General features: G+C 42.4%; 1 protein-coding gene across 4 annotated transcripts in view; it reads right to left on the bottom strand.

The window, feature by feature from the left end:
* Positions 1 to 13,571, bottom strand: part of TNPO1 (transportin 1) — a 59,594-nt gene extending 46,023 nt beyond the window's left edge. The window contains exons 1-3 of one of the 4 annotated variants that reach the window (XM_037373072.1): positions 13,284 to 13,571; positions 12,963 to 13,076; positions 9,125 to 9,200 (exon numbers count right to left, since the gene is read on the bottom strand). In XM_037373072.1, coding sequence (XP_037228969.1) covers positions 9,125 to 9,200; positions 12,963 to 13,067 — 181 coding nt within the window. In that variant the 5' untranslated portion in view covers positions 13,068 to 13,076; positions 13,284 to 13,571. The other 3 variants (XM_037373068.1, XM_037373069.1, XM_037373071.1) reach the window with 3 other exon arrangements.
* Positions 13,572 to 22,249: the final 8,678 nt, after the last annotated feature.

The raw sequence follows: 22,249 nt of genomic DNA, 5'->3' as shown, positions 1-22,249 counted from the left end.
AGCTTGGAAACAAGTATCTCCAGGAGTGTGTTGGTCTTCTTGGGAGACAGCAGAGTTCTCAGATAGCAGCCTGTGTTGGTGCATCTCACCCTCTTCTCCTGGGCTGCTCTACAATCTTAGGAATCCCGCTTAAGCCTTGTTCTCCATGTAATGAACTGGACAGTTAAGCATCCACTGACCACACCAGCAACTCTTGCATGGCTGGAGTGGAAAACTGCACTGGCTGTACCAGAAACATTCCTTATCTCAACCACAGCACCACCTGACAGCCTTGGTGCATTCCTTATCTGAAACATAACACCTCCTAAGAAGACCAGGAACACTCTTTATCTGAATCTAATGTACCACCATCACTGGAATTTTGAAAAATTCCAGTAATTACAAACTCACGATTGTGGACAGGATGGAAGTTACTGTTGACTAAAGCAAATCATCTCTGACCCTATGAACAGCAGTCCTAAGTGAGACCCTTTGAGCTCCTGGACTGCAGCAGGTTGTGACCAGCAATCTCCCCTGGAGTGGGGCACCACTCAGGGCTCACGAATTCCCAAGTCTGCAATACTAAGGGGGACCATTGCCAAAAGCTGACGATGAGGCCTAGGCTGATTTGACTGCTTCTCAAGTCTCAACCCCCTTGCCTGTTGAGAAATGCCAAGGCATTTGGTGTATTTCACCAAACTCAAGGAAAACTTCTAACAGGTATATATATACCTTTGTACATACATATATCTAGGTATCTATTCCTTTGTGTTTGCGTGCATGTCAGTATGAATTGATTTAGGTACATCATAATAAGTATTACCATTTCAAATTTGTAATTAAGTTACTTTTGTAGTTTAATTAAATCCTATGATAAACCTTAAACTGTGAACAAACCTTAGACATCCTTTAGATATACAGCATTGACCAAGTCCGAGACTAAGACTGGATCTAGCCATACCTAAGCTCTATTAAGAGTTTAGAAAGCAAGGGGAACCTTGTGACTCAGCGGGAGGGTCTCTCTTACCCTTTAACATTTTTAGTCTCTGTAAATCATTCCAGCTTCATTTTAACTTGATTCCTCTTTGTGTGATGTATCTGTGCAGTAAGTAACAGAATGAACCTTGCCACCAAACTTTGTTAAGTTGCATTGCCACAAATTCCTATTCAAAATATTTTGCTCATGCCTTTGATGGTGATTCTTCACGTGACTTAACCTAAACCACTCCCTTCATGACAGTGCTAGACTCCTCCAAGGTAACTACCTGAGGAGTTTTCTCAATGTTGGTTGCAGGTCCAGGGCATTCTCCCAGACATCTCCAGGAGTGTGCTGGTCTCCTCTGGATACAGGTGAATTCCCAGGTAGCAGCCCCAGACTCCTCCAAGGCAGCTACCTGAGGAGTTCTTTCAATGTTAGAGGCGGTTTCGTTCCTGTCAGATCACCAGGGCTTCTCATAGGCATCTCCAGGCAGATCTTTGTTTCTTCTGGACACAAGTAAGTCAATTCTCAGGTAACAGCCCCAGACTCTAAGGTAATTACTCAAAGACCATTGGGTATTTTGACGGAAGATTCATGCCCAGCAGCTCTTTAGAAATTCTCTCTATGATCAAGAAACTTGTTACTCTACTTGTTCTTTTTCAATGCTTTCCTTGTATGGGCTTCAGGGACAGGGAAAGATAAAAATGGCAATCCCGTACTCTGATTCTGCCTCCTCAGAGTAGTGAGCTCCAGGAAAGCATTTCTGAAACACTGAATCACAAAATTCAATCCACTGGATAACTTCAAAGTTGCTTTCATGACTTTAAATAAATAAATAAACAATCTGTCACTTCTCACATGTGGCATCTATATCATACAGCTACTTAGGAAAAGCCTTTTCCTTAAATCTGCATTACAATATCCCTACAGAGGCATGGAAAGGAAGAATTATCTAGTATACAGCTAATATATATAGACTCATGAGCCCTGTTGTCCAAATAAAATTCAAATTTCAACACTCATCAGAAAACATTCACACCAAACCCACACCACCACTTCGGATCCCAGTAATGGGTTACAAAACCCCATTCCAAACTCCGCTTGCAAAGCTATATGAATTATTAGTGTCATGATTCCCAGAAAATAAATTACCATCTTCATGGACTTCTGCTGAAACAAAAATGAGGGGTCGGGAGGATGGGGATACTTCTCCGTGACAACGTTCCATGTCAAAATAAGGTACTCCGAATGACTAAGTCATCACATGAACAAGATCAAAAATTGCAGAGACAGTGCTCTAACTGATTTATAAAAATCCAAAACATTTTGGTAATAAAAAGACCGTTCTTAATGCCTATGATAAAGGCAGTACTAAGGCAGTTGTTCTCAATCCCAGCTCATTCACCTTCAGAGTAAGAGTTCCGATTCTGATCCTTGACTGTGATAGCCTTACACCCAGTCATGATCAATCCATCATGATAACATCCTGTTGAGACCAAAGACTACAGTTCCCATGTTATGTCAGGATGGTGAGAAGAGTCAGTTGCTAAAACACATTCCAAGATCAGAATCGCAAACGCTTTGCACAGCTGCAACAGGATAGCTAGCTACAGCTATATGGGGCAGCAGAACGCCACCACAACCATCACACATTTGTGTCTATATGTTCTCATTAGACTAGGTCCTGACAAGAACCCAGCAGACAGGGGAGAAGGAGACAAATGCAAAATTTTACAGAAACTGTGCACAAACTAACCATGTCATCTGTCTCTTGCCCAAGGATAAAAAGGTAGATTTGAGAAAGGACATGCGAGTTTTGGGAATAAGGACGGACCGTCTGAATTTTAACTGGAATACACATCGTATCAGTAGTTCTGTTCCTTTTCACCACATAAAGAGGTATTAGGTATGTCAAATCTTACTTAAGAAGTGGTAATCTTTGACACCACTTTTGTTCTTGCAATATTTATATAAAACATCCACCAACATGAAAGCCACACTAGGCCAAGCAGAATGCTGCATTAATTCTGCCCTCAAATAAAGACAGCTTCCCTTTTTTCGCCCACAGGTGTGAAGTTCACAAACAATGGATACAGGCAGAAAAACACCAGGAAGCTCTGCAGAGATTACAAAGTTTCAATTTAGTTTCTCCTTACAGCTGAACGGAGAAATGTTACCAGAAGGCAACAGAGTAGTCTTTGCTGATGCAAGTAAGGCCTATCATCACACAGTATGCTCATACAACCTCGCATCAACAAAATATTACGGCACGATTACAACAGAGTCATCACACCCAACACCCTAACTGACAAATTGAATTTCTGAAGATTACAGAGTATTCTTGGTGAATGACAATGGACACCATCTTTTGGTAATTTAATGCAAGCCAGATCTATCATTTGCAAAAATTCAGGATGCTGTGCGAGTTGAAGCATGGAGTAATTCCAGGCTAAAAATAAGAAAATACTAGGCAATTCACAAAGTTGTCCCACAAAAGGAAAAGACAGAAGAATTAAGAAGAATGCTCTTTTTGTCAGTCTATTTTAGATGGGATAAACGGGATCTTATAAACATTTATCTACAGAAGGTACAAACAAAGCAAGGCTTTGCTACAGACAACTTCAGGAGTTTCTTCATTACGGTCACCAAGGTCTGAAACAAACTCACCTTACGCTTGCAGTATGAATTGTCTGCATTATGACACCTAGAGGTCCCTCCTCTGACCTGCTGTGACACCCAGAAGAAACTAAGTATGTAGAGTTTGGGCTGAGAAGTTTCTCTCAAGCAGTGAGGCAACTGCAAGGGATCACTGTGCCAACCAAGCCACCCGGCCGAGGACATGGCAGCATCATAAGGACGAACTGACATGCAGGCAGGCAAAGCCACCATGCAGAGGCAGGTGCACCCCAGCTCATGAATCCCCTTCCTCAAAAGGTGAATGTCCTGGAAACCGTTAACTACGCATGTGAGCTAACTTACCTGAGAAGTGGAGAAGGCATGTCGGGGGTGGAGAAAGACCATATGTAAAGGGGGACTCCCCAAAGGTTCTGGTGACTCTTTGCACCAGACACTCCCTGTGGGCCAGACCAATGCTGGATCCAGGACTGTCAGCTACACCCACCCACCCATTCCCTTACCGTCTCTTTCTCTTGCTCCTTTCCTTTTCTTACTCAATACCTCTCTTTCCCAAGAAATGCAGACCTTACCCTTGTAAGTTACTGATAATTGCCAAGTGTTATTATTGCCACTTCAATGTGTGAGCCCAGAACAAAGACCCCGTGTTTATGGGCCCTGGTGCCATTTCACCTTAATCCAGCCTGGGGAACCAGTGAATCTGAGTCACTCATCTCTCCCTATATAGCAGAGCAGGACCTCACACCTCCTTCAGTCTTCAGATGTCTTGGGACAACTGCTCCAACGTACCTTCACTAAAGGTTAGAACTGGCCTCAGCAAGAAGGCTGAAATTGGGATAATACTTTCTTGTATTTTCAACCAAGGGAACAGACTTGGGACTAAAGAAGAAAAACGTGAACAAGGGCAGGAGAATCTAAATGTATGACTTGGGACAAGGAAGTGAAGCTGAAGGCAAGCAAAGAAAGCAACAAGAGGCAAAGCTGGTACTCCCTTGCAGTGCTGGACTGTTTCAGTCAACCACACAAAATACAGAAAGCAATCAAAGAACTCAAAACACTCCACAAAACAGCTCTTCAACAAAATACAGAAGCCTACAGAATTCTGAGCTCAGCTCAGGGGACACCAGAAAAAAAACCCCACAGAGAACTCAAACAAAACCATGAAACCAACACTAAGGCAGGGCAGTGCCGCTATATAGTCTGTGAGGTTTTATACCTACTGAACCAAGAAGGCACAGCTACACCTAACAAAGCATCTGAGTAATATGTTAATTTACAGATAAATTAGTAAAACCAAGCTTCTTTCATTCAGATCTTAATCTGGATTCCATCTCACCCACCTAAGCAAGACCTCCGAGCACCATGCCTCCTGAGAAGTACATACCAGAGACCTACACCTCAAACTTTAATGGCTTGGGATCATATTTTATTCCATCAGCCCACCTACTGTCTGGCTTCCAGGACTGAAGGCTGTTTCCTCAACATCATTTATATTCTGTGGTTCATCCAAATTCACAGCACTATCTTTAGAAATGCACACTACTTCAGGAAAAGAAAGGAAGCTGCAAGCCAGGCTATATATTTTCACAGATGAAATGGTAGCAGGGCAACATCTGTTTCCAGGAATACCCAAGCTTAACAAGCTTTGACAGCTTAACAAGGCCCACATAATTGTAAACCAAGAAAACTACCACGTACTTGCAGGAGTATCACAGCAGACCTAAAACCGACAAGTCACAAGCATTCAGACACAGAAATCTGAAGCAGCTAACATTGGGGGGAAAATGAAGTTACTACTTTTTGCAACTGAAAAGCAGTCTCTCTGGCGCTAAACCAAAGCAAATTCCCTACACGTAAGATTTACCTATGCATCTTAGAGGCCGGCCTTGGAACAGCCAGCTTTGCAAGTGACATTATTTGCTTGCAAAGTTATTTGCCTGCAGAGGTGTACAACCTCCACTGCCGTACAATTAGGCTATTCAACACACACTTCAATGAACCATTACAGAATTCCCACATTGAGGAGCTGTTACCTAAATGTATCCTTAAGCAAAGTTTTCTCAGCAGTGATTTCAACAGTGGCAGAAACTGAATCAAAAGGTTAGTCCCACCTGCTATCAAACCAATCTCTCTTTCTCATGCACTATCAAAACACATTAATTTTTATTGAATAAACTGGCAGTGATCTTGGAACCTTACTTTCAGCTCCTTCTGCTGAGACAGTATGGCCATAACAAAAGTGTGACCTTCCAAAAGTATGAATATCTATGCTTTAGTCTGTGGTGTAAAGCACAGAAGTTCCTTCCCCTAGTCAACAAACTTTGCAAGACTGTAGGACAGTGCCAAGTGAATCTTCTTCAGGAGGGGAAAGGAAAGAATACTTTCCCAGTTGCACTGAAGACAGTTACCTACCTGATGAGTCCATCACGATTTCCCCTTACTGGTCCAAAAGAAGTTGCAAGAGTATTGCAGCTACTGAACAGCAGATCTGATGGTCTCTCTACCATGCTGGGGTAGGACTAATAAGGGATGACAGAGGGTTGTTGGTTGGATTCAAAGTAAATCCAACCAACAGTGTTCCATCATTGCTTGGGTAGGACTAACAAGGGAAGTAACACGGTATTTAGAACTTGGCAAATAATATGAAAAGCATGAACACCAGACTCAGTTATGGCACCCTCAATATTCTGCAAGTTTCCTGAACTAGAAATACTAAGTTAGGAAATAATGGTTTTGGACAAAAAGATTATGACTCTAAAAATGTCACTGATGCAGCACAAGAGCATGTCTGAAGCAACAGTTGCTTCTCGGCAGTCTCCAAAAGACCTGATGTAGCTGTGAAAGGTATCAGTGCAGTCTGATCTGAAACATCTCTTCTTAGACATTAACTTGTCACTTCTCCCCAACTTTCTTGCCCCCTCAATCTGCCAGATCCTAATTTTTCCCCCTCAGATAAAACAGCTTCATCCAACCATTTTGCAACAGTTAGCATCTCCTACTCTTCATCCAATTCCAAACAGATTGATGTGTTGTGGTGGGTTGACCCTGGCTGAATGCCAGGTGCCCACCAAAACTACTCTAACACTCTCCTCCTCAACCTCAACAGACAGGGAGAGAAAACATAACAAAAGGCTCATGGGTCAAGACCAGGACAGGGACACCACTCAGCAATTACCATCACGACCAAAACGGACTTGACTTGGGGAAATTAAAAATATTATAATTCATATCAGAAAAAAACCCACCTTCCCCCTCACCCCTCCCTTCTTCCCAGGCTTAACTTAATTCCTGATTTCTCTACCTCCTCCCACTTGAGTGGCGCAGGGGAACAAGGAATGGGAGTTACGGTCAGTCCATCACAGGTTTCTGCTGCACCTTCCTCCTCACACTCTTCCCCTGCTCCAGCATGGGGTCCCTCCCATGGAAGACAGTTCTCCATGAACTTCTCCAATGTGAGTCCTTGCCAGGGGCTGCAGTTCTTCACACACTGCTCCAGTGCCATTTTTCAGGAACAGACTGCTTCAGCATAGGTCCCCACCAGGGTCACAAGTCTTGCCAGCAAACCTGTTTCCGTGTTGGCTTTTCTCTCAATGGGTTCACAAGTCCTGCCAGCAAACCTACTTCAGCACAGGCTTCCCACCAGTCACCGACTCCTTTGGGCATCCACCTGATCCAGTGTGGGGTCTTCCACAGGTTGCAGGTGGATATCTGCCCCACCACAGACCTCCATGGGCTGCAGGGGGACAGCCTGCCTCACCATGGTCTTCACCACAGGCTGCAGGGGAATCTCTCTGCTCTGGTGCCTGTAGCACCTTGTCTCCATCCTTCTTCACTGACCTTAGTATCTACAGAGTTGTTGCTCTCGCATAGCCTCACTCCTTTCTTCTGCTGGTGCATATTTCTCACCTCCATCCCCTCTTCTTAATATGTTATCACAGAGGCACTACCACCGTTGTGATGGGGTCGGCCTTGGCCAGTGGTGGGCCCACCTTGGAGCCAGCTGGCATTGGCTCCATTGGACATGGGGGAAGCTTCTAGTGTCTTCTCATAGAAGCCACCCCTGTAGCCCCCCGCCCCACTACCAGAACCTTGCCACGCAAACACACTCTATGTGTCCAAACATCAAGAAGGGTAAAAGAAGACTACTGGATAATCTAAGATGATCTGTTGGGAAGACAGACTCTGATGCACTGCTAAACACAGAACAGTATCCAGAACTTCAAGTGGTGAATAGAATGAAAACGGGGAAATTAGCAAGTAAGGCAGTGTTTAAAAACAAATTTGTGGGGGAAAAAAGTGGAACATCCTTCTCCTCACATCGTCTGTACAGACTCCAGATCCCACTACTGGACTTGCTCTGCTTTTCATTTCTCTGTTGATGGTTTAAAGCACATGGTGTATCTACACTGACACCTTGCTCAAAAGTTCAGTATCCTGGCTGATTTAGGTCTTGAAAGCTTTCTCTCCCAAATCTGAGGTATTCCCCCAAGGCCCTGGAGATGATCAGGAGACTTCCAACATAGGACAAAAACACTCTCCCCTTCAAATATGAAAATCTACTTTGTTCCCCTCTTTCCATTTCCTTCCTTCCAAAGTAAGGTGACAGCACAACCAAAACACTAGTTAAGATAAATGTTCTTACAGATTCTTTGAATGTTACAGGGTCACATGTAGGTAAAATTAATTCAAAGGGAAAAAAGCAAGCATCCAGAAACCCAGAGGTGAAACACTAGAAGGCACACAAAGCACTAGTATCAGGATATTAAGGAAAAAGAAAAATAACCAGAAAACAATCCAATCAATTGAACACATTAATTAGAAACAAATATAAAGAAGCCAGATGTGCTAAAACAGATCTTGAAACAAATTTCTTTCACTGTCAAGAACCTCACAAATTAGTGGCTTTAGTACACTAAAAAGACAAGTCTTTCACACACCTTGACCATTACTAAGGAATTGTCTGAACTTACCAGCTGGTAAAGGCGACATAGTATGCCATATACAGTTTGTACTAACATCCATAAGAAAAAGACAACAGTAAGTAGCCAGTTGATTTCTAACTGCATTTTACTCGAATTAAGCCTTCAGAATGAAGATTCTGATAGACATAATCTTTGGACAGCTCTAGCATGTGATCTCCAAAGTATTTCAGTCTCATTACTAGGGAGATCATTATCATAACTGAATTTATCAGCATGTACTATTATGTGTGTAGTCACGATTCATAAAAGTTATTCCACAATTTCACTGCAGTCTAACAGAGGTATGACACTCCAACATTTCTGGGAAGATTTCACAGGCCATTCAGAATGGATTCTATTCCAAAGCTGAAACTACAAGCATCAGTAAGTTACCAGATTTTTTTTCCAAAAAGACTTCCGAGAGGATACATGAATTCTACATGACTATACAGCTCAACCAACCAGCAAACTGACCATAGGCATCAGCTTCCTATTTCTTTCAAGCCAAATAAAGTAAATTTAAAAACGAAAAAAAAAAAGGAATAAAACAGTAAACATCTCAAGAACTTACCTTCAGACTTCAACTTTGTAAGAACAAAAATCAGGTAGTTGTTGAAATCTGGGTACTGATTGAGTTGTTCTAGTTTCTGAAGAGAGAAACTGTTAAGGAAAGCTGAATCTTCACACACAACATTTATCTTTCTGGATACAAAGATTATTGAGTTATGTACTGCTGTGTCACTTCAACCAGCTGTAACTATAAGCTTATAATTGCAGAGTATGAACAATCTAAAACCAGTTTCTGTAATTTTTTTACTGAAGAAATACCTTTCAGTTTTGGGAAAATCTGGGAAAAAAAAGTAAATCCAGGGACAGACACAGAAAGTAATAGATCCTTAAAAATATTTGTAAAGCCACTCAAAAAAGCTTCCTCTGTACAGTTCTGGATTTCAATATTTACGCTTACAAGACTGCCAAACCTAAGGAATCTACTGAGACATAATCCCCATAATACATCTTTCTTTCCTGTCCACAATAAATAAAAGCATTTCAGCATCAAAATACAACAGCTATGATTTTGATAAGTGACTCATTTTAACAGTAGACACATACTTCTTTATGATAGTAACTAGCCACAGCCTGAGTTTTCAGCAGTGAGAACCTGTTTAACTGTAAATGCACAGATAGTTGTACCTAGAAGTTCATGCTCATCCACAGCCTCATAAAACAAAACAAAAAAACAAATGACAAAATCCTCCTTAACTGCAGGAAGAATCCTTACGTTTATCAACAGCTGTGAAGGTATGTAGTTGCTTTTCCCAAAATTTGTCATTACATCTGCCTCTAATTTCCCATTATTCTGACACTGCTTGGCTAGTGCAGTGATCTGGCATTCTCCTTGTATCCTGTTCTCATGCCCTGGTACTAACAGGTACTCTGCTTGACAATATTTTAAGTCAGTGCAGTATCAGTTCTAAGTTACTAAACCTACTAGATATCATCAGTATGGCAAACAATCAAGACATTAAAAAAAAATTACTTTTAGAAGTAGTAACATCATTTGTCCCATAGGCAGTTATTTTGCTTGCTGTTTAGCTAAATCTGCAAACATTCAAACCAACTAAACTTTAGTCAAATACATGTACGTTAGGACTTCATGGCCCAGTAAATCCCTTCCAGTTCTAAAGGATCTACTTCTTCCCAACAACCAACAGCCAGTGTCTCAAACACTAAGAAACTTAGTTTTTAGATATTTAGGCTGTTCGTATCAAGTACTAACTTTGCTAGAGAAGCTTGCCCTCAATAAAGAGAGTAAAGCATACTGATCAGACACACAAGCTCCTCTTCTGTGTAACACACAGGAGATGAAATGTAAACAGGACCGTCAAGGTAAGTGAAAATAATATAGAACACTCTATATGGCCCCAAGAAATGAAAAACTACATATCCAAAGATTGTTGTCAAAGCTGCTAAGCCGAAGAGCTCCTCCAGGAACAGCCAAGTAGCAAGATAGCACATTTCAAAGATTTTTTTCTTGTTGTCCAAGCTTCAGCAACATAATCACCAAATCAGTCAGTTGAACATTACTAGCAGTTGGATCAATGGACCAACTAACCACGGATCAAACAAGAAGCAGCAGAAGCAGTGAGCAGAAAGAACTGGAAGAGCAGTATTTAACAGAAACTTAATGACAAAACACTTACTTGGTCTAGGAATCAAAGAACAGCTTATAAGCCCTATTTTCTTAACTTCTTCACCCACTTCTTTTTTACTCCAAGAAACATCTAGCATCTTAATTTAAAAAACATCTGAAACCTTAAGCATTCATAACTGTTAACAAAGGGTTTTGGCTAATCTATACTCCCCACTTTGTTATATTTGAGTTCTAAGGACCCAAACGTGCCAAAATAGTGTCGTAATGGAAGAGCATGACAGAATCAACACACTGAAGATTTTACGAAAAATTATCAGCTGAGAGTACTTTAAATTTGAAACCATTATTCACCACCCAAGTAGGATTCTACAATACAACAGCCATCACAATTTTTTTGTGGAAATAGTCTCAAAGGCCATATACATATATATTTAATTTTTAAATTATAGGACATGGCCATTCAAGTTATATTAGAACATTTTCCCAAACTGCTGTATAATACAATGGTAAAAACACACCACCTCTCTAACCTTTACAGGCCAATATATGAGGACCTTGAATGCCCACATAGGTATCTCAGAACAGCAGGGAGTTACCACTACCATTTAAAAAGAATTTCAAACATTGAATGAAAAAAAAAGTTCTGTTAATTAATTTCTACTCATCTTCAAGACAGATAGCATGAACCATAATGCCCATCCCACATGTACACTTTTATTTTTCAATAAACAAACCAGATAGTATTATTTGAAGCAGAGCGTTAAAATACAATTTTACATCAAAGCTACGCTACAAACACTGTTGCTGGAAACCCTTTTCTTTTTAAATACTAAAGAGCACTAGTTTAAGTTGGGGGCACTATCAGAACACTTTCTACCTAGTCGGGCACTTCTGTTTTGAATTTTTCAAAGGAAGCAATAGCATCTTAAAAGTCTGAAACACATCTGCAGGAACAAGATGATTGAGATGAAAACTCCCTACATCATTCACATAAAAACAGATGCCTTCCTAGCTTGACCGCATCTGCTATGAAAGTGGAACAAATATGTCTTCAAGCTAAACTGTAAAGATAATGTAAATATCTCTATACGGACACATACATATGTATTCTTACCTACTTAAATAAATTCCGTTGCTTTGTGTGAAGGTCTTCACACAAGTGCCTTAAGTAAAAAGGGATCAAGATGATAAACTCATATGCTTCATAGAATATCATGACTTCCAGATATTTTAAAGTGCTTATATGGCTAGCTCAAGGAGCAGGAGACAGCAGATGAGGCTTTCTTTTTCAAGACCTATGCTTCTGTTTGATTTATTTTACTCAGTCTTTGTTCTTAAAGCCTTGCTATTTCATCACTTCGACAATCAAGAGACACTTAGGGGGTAAAAAACCCAACAATCCACAACACAACACCAAATGCACTGCAACGCAGCACAAGAAGCCACATACAGAGATTACCCGCTTCCCGTGGATTTTAACGAGTGTAACGAGCAGTATTTTCGGCTCGGGCTTCTAGGCAAGCAGAAGCATCCTCACAACGTAACAAAATGCGCAGTGACAGAGCCAGCAGGCCAGCGAGGGCGTGCAGGCAGCAGCTCCGCCAGGGGCACACCCCCACATCAGATACGGCTTTCGCCTCGAATCCCAGAGCCGGATTACCCCAGAAGGCCGCTGCTCGCCCCCGCTGTGCCGCAGAGGCGACGGGTACCCCGCGCCGCGCCGCCCGCTCAGCCCGGCCCTCCCCGGGCCACCCCCGGCCCCTCGGCGGGACCCGCCAGGGCCGCGCTCCCGCCCGCCGCGGCGGGGGGTTGGGCGCTGACGGCGGCCCAGCGCGGGGCAACCCGGGAAAGCGGCGGACGCCGGCGGAGCCGCGCCAGAGCCCGGGCTTTAAAAAGAAAAAACCAAAACAACAACAACAACAAAAAACCCACCAAACAACCCGGCCCTTGGCTCCAGGCTCGCAACAGCTGCCCGGGCCCCGCCGCAGGGAAGGCGGCCCCGCGGCCCACAGGCCGCCTCGGCCGTTCAAACGCCGCGCCACGGCTGCCTGCTCCGGCTGCGGCTCGTCCCACTGCGCTGTGGCGCTTCCCGGGCAGGCCCGGCCGCCGCCTGCCGCAGCGCCGACACAACGCCGCGCAGGCCGCGCTCCCCCCGCCCGCCGCCCCCGGCCTACCCAGCGCCCGCCCGAGCCGCTGCGGCCTCGCTCCGCCCGTCCCGTCCCGCCCGCGCGGCGCAGGCCTCGGCCAAGGATACTTGTTGCACAGCCCTCTGCGTGGTGGTGTCCGGGGACTGGGACTCCTTGAGTAGCTGCAGAATCTGCTGGAGCCCCTGCTCGTCCGGCTTCCACTCATACTCCATCTTGGTTCCCTGGAAAACACCAGACAACAGGCGGCCGCGGTTAGCGGCGCGGCAGGGCCCAGGCCGGGAGCGGCGGTGGGGCGGGAAGGAAGGCAGGCCGCAGGGAGGGAAGGGGCACCGCGGCGCCCGGCCCGCCCCGGCTCTCGGCCGCGCAGCGCGCACCCAGCCAAGCGCCCCACAGCCGCCCGGCCCCGCCGCTGCACGGACAACACCCACCTACTCCCGTCACCACCCGCCGCGTTGCGCGCCGAGCAGCCTGAGTCACGGCGAATTTGTAGTCCTCCTGGGTCCTAGCGCCGGGCACGTCTCCGCCCGCCCGGACCGCCTCGGGCCCGCCGGCGCCGTCGTCAGCCTGTCCCTGCTGCGTCCCACACCGTCAGGAGCCTGGTGGCGACAAAACGCGGGCCCCTCAATCCCGGCCGGCGGGAAACCCGCAGCCCCCCGCCCGAGCACAGGGACACCGCCCGCGGCCTCGAAAGACGCGGGGCGAAGCGCGGCCCCGGCCCGGCCCCCTGGGGCAGCTGCGGGCGTGCACCGCTGCGCCGGGCCCGAGCGGGGGCGCAGCGAGCGGCGGGGCAGCCGCGGTGCGGAGCCGGCGCAGGCGGCAGGGCCGCGGTAGCTGCGTGGCCGCCTGCCGTAGCTCTGCGGGACTGGGTTCGGTGCGGAGCCTGTCTGCGCAGCTCCCCATTACCCGCGTAAAGAGGGAAAGGCCAACCACACAAGAAGGCACGGTGGGGGGAACTCAAAGGAAACTGCATTGCATAGCTAGTGTTTCTTATCTTTAGCCTCAAAATAGATCAGGAGAGATCGCAGGTCATAATCAGAAATTTAGATATATACATATATTTATATATACATAAAATACATACGCCTTACATACCTATATATGACAATTTTAATGTTATTTTATTGATACGCTAATGGACAAAATATGAAGACACGCCACTTCAAATTGGTCTAAAATATGAAAAAAAATAATTCCTTGGCTTTTTATGGTCTTAACTTCTAGTCTCTGTGTAAGCATCTTGCTTGACTGTATGAAAATGAGTTTCATGCTCTGTTGCTTCTGCTGCAGTATAGGACTCCGTATGTGTGCTGCACATCACAGGTGTTGAGGACAGGGAACATTGGTGACTCCTAACGGTGTGCCTCACCTTCCTAACGCTGACAGCCAGCTGTCCAGCCACAGGTGCCTTTAAGAAGTGTCCTGAGCCAACTTTCCTTCTATTACTATGAACCACTGTTCCTTGAAGAATACAAAATTAGTACCACAGTCTCCAACAAAACAGCTAAAGGCACCTCCCAGGCAACAAGACAGGCAGTGTACTTAGAGTATCTACGTATCTGGATAATGAGGACAGTGAAAGGGGTTACTTGATGGGTCAGGAAAGCATGCATGCTGGAATAAGCAGCAAAAACCTGCTAAACAGCAGAGAAGTATGCAGCACAGCACACAAGAGAACAAAACCAATGGAGAGAACAAAACCAACTTATAAAAAAAAAAGAAATGTTTCTTAAGCTCTTTAACCAATTGCCACAGTTATCACAGGGTTGTTTAGGAGACAGACTACTAAAGCAGCACACCTCTTGAGAGCTTGTCACACTAAAATGTCTGCAAGATGGAGTCACCAAAGATAGGTGTGTGAAGGCATGCCACCAGTTACTAGGAAAGGATGGGCACAATGAAAAAAGACATTTTTGTGACCAGGGTGAATCTCCACTAGTCTCCCTCTAGTACAAGAAAGAGTCAAAACAAAGGATGTGGACCCAGGCCACTAAAACTGATGTTCATGGCTCATACCATACGCGTAGGAGGGCTCCCCATACTGAAGCTTGCACAGCTGGAGCAGATGAAAGCTGAGGTCCAAAAAATCAAGGACATGCCAATTTGTACCTCATTTCCCTAAATGCTGCCTTACCAGGAAGGCTGTAGAAACTTGATTATCTTTGAGACTTTGGGCCCACTGTCAAGTTTGTTTGAAATTTATTAGAGCTTCAGAAGTTACTATTCAGAAATTATACAGAAGGATTACATTTGTCTGATTTTATCAGAAACCAAGTGCACTAGACAAAAAATAACATTAAATATGGGTAACAAGGGAAAAGACCACAAAGGAAGGTTGAGAGACAGAACAAGAAAGAGCAGGAAGAGAAGCAGGCCACGGATCCATAACTAAGAAAAACATAGCTTTCCTTTCCATGATTGTGACCAGAATCAAATCCTGGTAAGATCTTTCTGCAGTGCAAAGGAGAGAAAAAGGCCTACAAATCAGAGTATGGATGGGAGTTGCTACAATTAATGGGGACATTTAAATGCCTATAGATGATCATCCCCCAAGATAGGTTCCTCCTTAGGTTTCATACAGGATCCTTTGCCACTCGGAACTACTCAGTATATATAGAAATCAAAGTAGATCCCTCATCTTGCTGGATGCCTTCTCTTCTTGATCATTACCTGTAAGCTATTCTTATGCATCTACAAACCTATAAATTCTGTAAGGAAGCAGGACAGAGGAAAATAATTTAACTGAGTCAAGAAGAAATTGTTTTCTACTACCTTCTTCCCTCAAGCAAAAATCTTCTCATGTAGAAATCAGAATCAATGTTAAACAAAGTACCAGGCAGAGGCAGGAAAGCTACCATTCAAAACATAAGATAGCCTGGTTCAACCCCACTCAATCAGCAGAATGCACCAGAAATAAATTTGAAACACTTCACCTACATATGTTAAGATGACAGAAGTTCACTGAAGACAGGAGCCTTGTGCAAACGCTGAGGCTAATCTTTGGTTTCTATGTTATCCAAGTTGCAGGTGTCAAGCACTAGCAGAATCCATGGGTATCACAATGTGCAATTTAAAAAAATAAATAATCAAAAATCCCCCCCAAACACTAATCTTTAATTAATTTCTCCACACACCTTGCCATGTTCTACTCAAGTATCCACAAAAAGTAAATTTCTTATATTTGGGTTTGTTGCCAATACACTCTTCCCTTTCTCTCACAGAAGTTCCATTAGATCAGGCTGAAATGACACATACATGGCATCTGTCATGCAAGGAGACAAAAGGAATGGCAACAATATGTAGCGCTGCTAACTTATTCCAAGTCCACTAGCTAGAACAGTAGCTGTGAATGCACGAGGCACGCTTCAATTCTTACATCTTCCTAGGGTGATGAACCCAATCTTTCTTCCGGAAAGTGTCATTACTATCACATTAGAGTGTACTTGGTGCTAGGTGTTTTAATCTCTTTCTATTATGTTATAAAAAGTATTACAGGAACTTGGATTAAGAACCGTTTTCTAATCAGCAACCTGTATAATAATAGACAGTTAACAGACAAATGTACAAATAGAGGAGATTCATAACAGAATACCCTCCCCACCCCTCCAGCAGCTTCAGTGCACTAAAAAGAGAAATGGGAGATGGATGGATGCAAATCCCTCCCAACAAGCAGACAGAAGAGAGATGTGCACTACTAGGAAGATGTCACATCCCTCAAATGCCATAGCCTCCAAGCTGTATCATTAGGAAGTACCACTTCTTGCTGCTACGGTTTTGAAACACATTTCAAATAATGACTCTCTAATCAAAATTAATTCTCAAATATGCCCTAATTTCAGAATGATTAGATACTTTCAGCCACTTTACCACTTAGAAATTTTTTTCCAGTCTTTAGTTGTACTACACTGGTAATATTAGATATTTTTTCTTTTAGAAAGACTTATAATAAGCTATCTTCTTGTCACAAAATTCAGGCACTGCTACCTGTAAAATAGGTATTTAATAATGGAATCGATTATTCAATCCATTGCTAAAATCTAGGCTTCCAATTCTCCGTGCAGGCTACTTATAGTGTCTCTCTGTACCTCTGTGTATAGCAGGTGTGTATGCACAAAGGAAATATCTGATATTCCACAATACCTTTCTGTGTAAACCCTCTTATTTTAGGCTAATGTGAATTAAACTGAGCAGAGAAAAAGCTCGCATAATACAGAATAAAAGTGTCTATGTGAAGGAGCTCATGGAGAATAGCTACTGCTGTATTATTTTGCAATGCCAACTACCTTGAGACATGTCCTAAGCTTTCACTTAAACACCTCACATCTAGCATATCAGAGAACCCATTCGAAAATATTTAGTGCAGTCTTCCTGAGTTCAGCCATAAGATTAATATTTATTACACAATGATTTATTTGAATAGTCTTTAGAAGAAGACAGTTTGACCCTGTGAAGCACCAGAGAGGTTACTGAGGAGACAGATAGAAAGACAGTCTGAAAGGATTTTCTATCCATGACTGAAATACCTAGGAAATTAATTTTCTACTCTTCCAGAGCTGTTTGGGTACTAAGGTAGAAGGACAGTTTTAAACTGAAGTCTGAGGAAACTTTTGAAGAATTTTTTTAAGATGGGATCTCAACATTGTAGAGACTCGTTGGACATGAGTCAGAACAGGCTGTAAGCTTACTACTTGGTGGCTAATGCAACAGTTTCACTGTTGCAAGTACAATTCTGTTGAACGCAGGACTTCATGGTGAAATTTGCACAAATGGTATTAAAGTTCCCATATGCAGGAGTGGAATCTTCTTCCAGTAATTAAGGACACAAAAAACATTTTTTAGGAGTTCTTCAATGTCAGAGGATGACAAAAGGTTGACTAACACAATACCAGCAGGAAATCCACCCAACAGAAGGCAAGGCAAATCCAACAGTAAGCTTTGGACTAAAGTAAAATGTTTTGTGTAATGTACCAAACCAAGAATTTGCTTCATTGGTAGGGTTAAGGTTACCTTAAAAAAGAACTTTTTTTCTTCTGTCTATGGATAGAGTTTCTTCTATCTGTAAGGCACAATTTAATAGCAACATTCAAAGTAGCAAACGTATGGGCTTTCAGATAACACAATTTCAGATTTGGGTAGTTAATTGACCTTCACTTCCTACTGTCATTCATTCCCTGCAGCTGGTATGTCTAGCAGTAGTGTAAGAAGCTGAAGAAACTAGCTTCCTACTCTCCCGAGACAATTACAGCTATAATTGGTTTTGTCTCATGTTGTGTATCATACTGAAAGTGGTATATGTGTACAATAGATCCCATAGTACGACACACTGTAACAAAGCTGAACTCAAATTTTCTAGAACACTGGATATTTCAATACTGGAAGCAAGTAAATCTGTAATGTGATTTGCTCTCCATCTGCTTGACGATGGACTTGTTCTGAGAGTACCTGCAGTTATGGCAACATTCCTGCTGAGAAATCTGCTACTCTGTTGCCTGTGAGAAAGGGAGAGCTGTTCTGGCTCATCGTTATGGTATCAACTGTCCACATTTTCATTGTTCCTTTTCCCAAAGGTGAAGAGTAGTATTTCTTTTTGCAGATATCTGTAAAAGCCTGCACTATGGAATCCCACAGAGCGGATGAAATACTATGTATGATAACCTGACAGCCGCTAACTCCACTCTTCTGACAGAAGTATGTTCCTTCTTTATTTAATGAATACCTCTGCTGCTCATGCATCCAAGGAAAGAGTACAGCAATATAGTTTCTATACTGACAAAGGTGCGAAACCACCACACCATTGCAGATAAAATGGATGACAGGCCACAGCACCCACTAACATTCAGTGTTCTCTAGAACAAGACAATGCAAATTTGATTTACAAACATCAACACATAGCACAGGCCTGTGTACAAGTTAGAACTGAAACCCAAGTCTATTGCTGTTGTTGGGTTCAAATAGATACATGACATTGTCAGGCAGTAGAGACAAAAAACTTGTAAAGCTTTCACCAATTTGGAAACCATCAGGAGTCCTTTGAATTCCACTTTGATAGGATGAAACACCATTCTCACAATTCATTAAATGTCCAGCTGACTGAACAAGTGGTAGACATAGTGCAAAACTGCAAAGATACCTGGATTTAAAATGCCTTTGATCAACTAGTAGTCTGCACAAGGATATATTTGGACGCATTGAACTTGCTGTTGCTTCATTTCCACAGCCAGAGATGCCAAGTGAAAGGATCCCGTCTTGCTAATGATTTGCCCCACTATAATCACACATGCTAGCTATTAAAATAGCAGTACATGTTCTTAATGCTGGCAGTCATAAAACAATCTGAAACTGAATGGAGAACTGTTTGAGAAAATCACCACCTCCTGAATTTGTGACAGAAGATAGCAGATCTGTCAGCTGAATTCTAAAATGGTAAAACCGTTCCCCACTCTGCTTTTTTGTGTGGGGTTTGGGGTTTTTTTTTCCCCCTCGCGGACACACACTTCTTTCTCCAAATTCCACAGTAGTTTACTTAGCCCTCCTATATGAAGCATATGAACCTCTGTAATTGCCTAATGTGAGAGGGATTTTTGAAGGCATGGAAAATAAAGATTAAGTATTGACTGGGAGGTGAAAGTGTAATGCTCTGCCCTAGGTAACAGTCATTACTGTAACAGGCCAAGTCTATTCCAAAGGGATAAATGCGTATGCAAAGGCAGCAGTCATTCTTGAGGATATTGAGTCTTACTTAAATCTCTACTGTCAAATCTCATGCCTGTAATTCAGCATGTGCTTTTTGCCAGCTTAAAAGTCTTCCAAGTAAGATTAGTGTCAGGTGCATATGAACCCTATTCAATTCCCTAAGTTTTCTTTCTCTTAGCTGTAGGAGGCAAAACAGCTGGTGTCTGCTGCAGGATTTTGGTTTAACTTAAGTTTCTGTAACTGATGATTCAGGCTGCACCAAGATGGAGACAAAACCAAGTGCTACATAGCTTTTGAACCTGTTTCGCATTAATACATCAGAACTGAGACTTTTGAAAACACCTGAGAAAAGTAGCAGATAAAATTTTAACATTTAAGTTATAGCTGAAAAATCCACATCCATGGAAGAGAATGATGTAAGGCTGTGAAGCTCCCTGAAACTCTAGCATTTACTTTTGTTCAGTTATGTGCTCATCCTTGTCAACTAGAAGAAATTACTAAAACCAAAGCAACAAACACAGCTGAGATTCCTATCTCTACGTCCTGTCTGACAAAGTGGCCTAGCCCCTGTAAACCTTGGAAGGAAAGTAATTGAATGAGACTCCAAGGTGCCTGATCCTCTGACAATGACTCTGCCTTGACACACAAGGGGGAGGTCTGATGACATAGGCATATGGTAAACATCTCTCTCTCTCAAAAGCATTCAGAGAGGAAGTGATCTCCTGTTCCAACAATTAAGAAGTACACCACCGCAAATTCAAAGGACAGTACACCTCATCATGGGGTAGTGTCAAATCTGGGAAGTTCTTGGCTCTGAAAAGAGTGCATTGCTTCTTAAAAATTAAGTCCTTCACAATTACTGAAAAAGTGTAATTTAAGTAAGTGGTGATCTGTTTTTAAGCTAACTTTGAAAAATCTGCACCATGATGAACCAAAATACATCCGTGGTTCTCTTAACTGTAGTCAATACATACTTTAATAAACCAACCAATTTTAAGGCATAAATCACTTATCTATCCCCTGTAAAACACTCCACCAGCTTAAGTACTTTTTTTGTACAACACCATCTTAACACTCATAAATAATAACTATGCATTAGAAACATCTTTGGTATATTTTACATTAAAATGTAAAAATTAGGAATCTCATTAAATAAGAAACAGAATATGTAAAGGTACTGAGGTCCTTCTGCTAGCAGAAAGAAGTAACAAATACAAGACAAATGGTGTATTTATTTGCAGGTATGTTTTGATGCATAAATGAGATGACTGATCTATTGAGGACAAAAAAAGTTACAAATGTAAAGCAAAAAAAGTTTAATTTTATGTATTTGCTTTTAATTACCTTCTGTTGTAAATCATTAAATTAGTTATTTTACACTGTTTAAATCAGACTGTCTTTTCACAGTAAGCACCTGCACCAACTGTAAATAAATGAGCACAAAGGTCTCAAAAAACCTGAGTCTCCTCAGGTCAAAATTCATCAGGCATTATTCGGAATTCAGTATAGGGGTCAAGGCAAAAATGATAATGGGAACACTAAGAACTGATTAGCCAGGATTAGGTTTTATTTTTACTTCATGGCAAAAGATATTGCATCCAGGATGTACAGAATTCAAAATCACACACTCACCTACTTCCTGTTTTTTCCTGAATACTCAATGTGTATTGAAACATCCACATACAGAACACACATTAAGACATACTACTGCCAGTGACACTACCACAGTCAGATCTGTCATTGGTGGCAACATGGGTGCTTTGGTGATACCTGCAATACGGACACCAATACTGTAAGCTAAACCACCATTGCTGGTCATTGTAACAGAAGGCTAGTATATTGTTCCCGGGATGGCTGATGAATTTCCTTACTGCAGTAAGTGGCTTATCTAAGGTCCTTAAGATGCTGTTGTCTCAAGGAAGTGACAGTATTTGGGTTTATATTAGTCCCTGCGTGACTCCAGAAAGCTGGTATCTGTGCTGCATAGGGACTAATGGGAGTCCTATATGAATTGGTAGTGACATGAATGGAAGACTTAAAAAGCTTCAGAGAGAAACCGAATTCAGTCTTTTATCCTGTGAGCCTGACTATAGTTATGTGGCCTTCTCTAATCTCTAATGTCAGATAAATATTCTGAAATTGCATCCTCCTGGAAAAGGGTGAGCAAATAATTACTCATCTGGAAAGGAGCTTCCTCCAAAAGAGAAAAAAGCTGTACATGTGATTAGCAGTGAGGGGAATTAACTGCTCCAACCATACACATAAACAAAAGGAATGATGCTCTAGCCACCTTAATCAAAGAAGCAAAATTCTTAAGGTAAACAAGCAAATAGGACTTATTTGATCTTACTGAGATTGCTAAGGATCACTGCAGACATTCTTTGCCTTTCAAGCCTCAGATGATGAAGAGGGTAAAAAAGAACGAGGGGTAAATGTAGAGGTACAGACACCCCTCCGCAACCCCCAGATTGTTCCTGCATATAAATACACAGAGGAATTTGCAGACACATTATGGTTTTGCCTCCTCTGAACATCAGTATTTTTAGACGGCAAATAAAAATGAGCTGGATTTGTTTATTGTTTAATATAAAAACCAGTACGATACCAGTACCTCAACATTAACTCAGAAGGAATTATGTGAGGCAAACATAAAAGAATACAGAAATATCCTCAGAAATTAAAACAGTATTAAAAACTCCTTTAG

This window comes from Falco rusticolus, chromosome Z, assembly GCF_015220075.1.
Source record: "Falco rusticolus isolate bFalRus1 chromosome Z, bFalRus1.pri, whole genome shotgun sequence".
NCBI lineage: Eukaryota > Metazoa > Chordata > Aves > Falconiformes > Falconidae > Falco > Falco rusticolus.
Note: the sequence above shows the minus strand (reverse complement) of the source record. Positions and strands in the feature narration are given on the sequence as shown.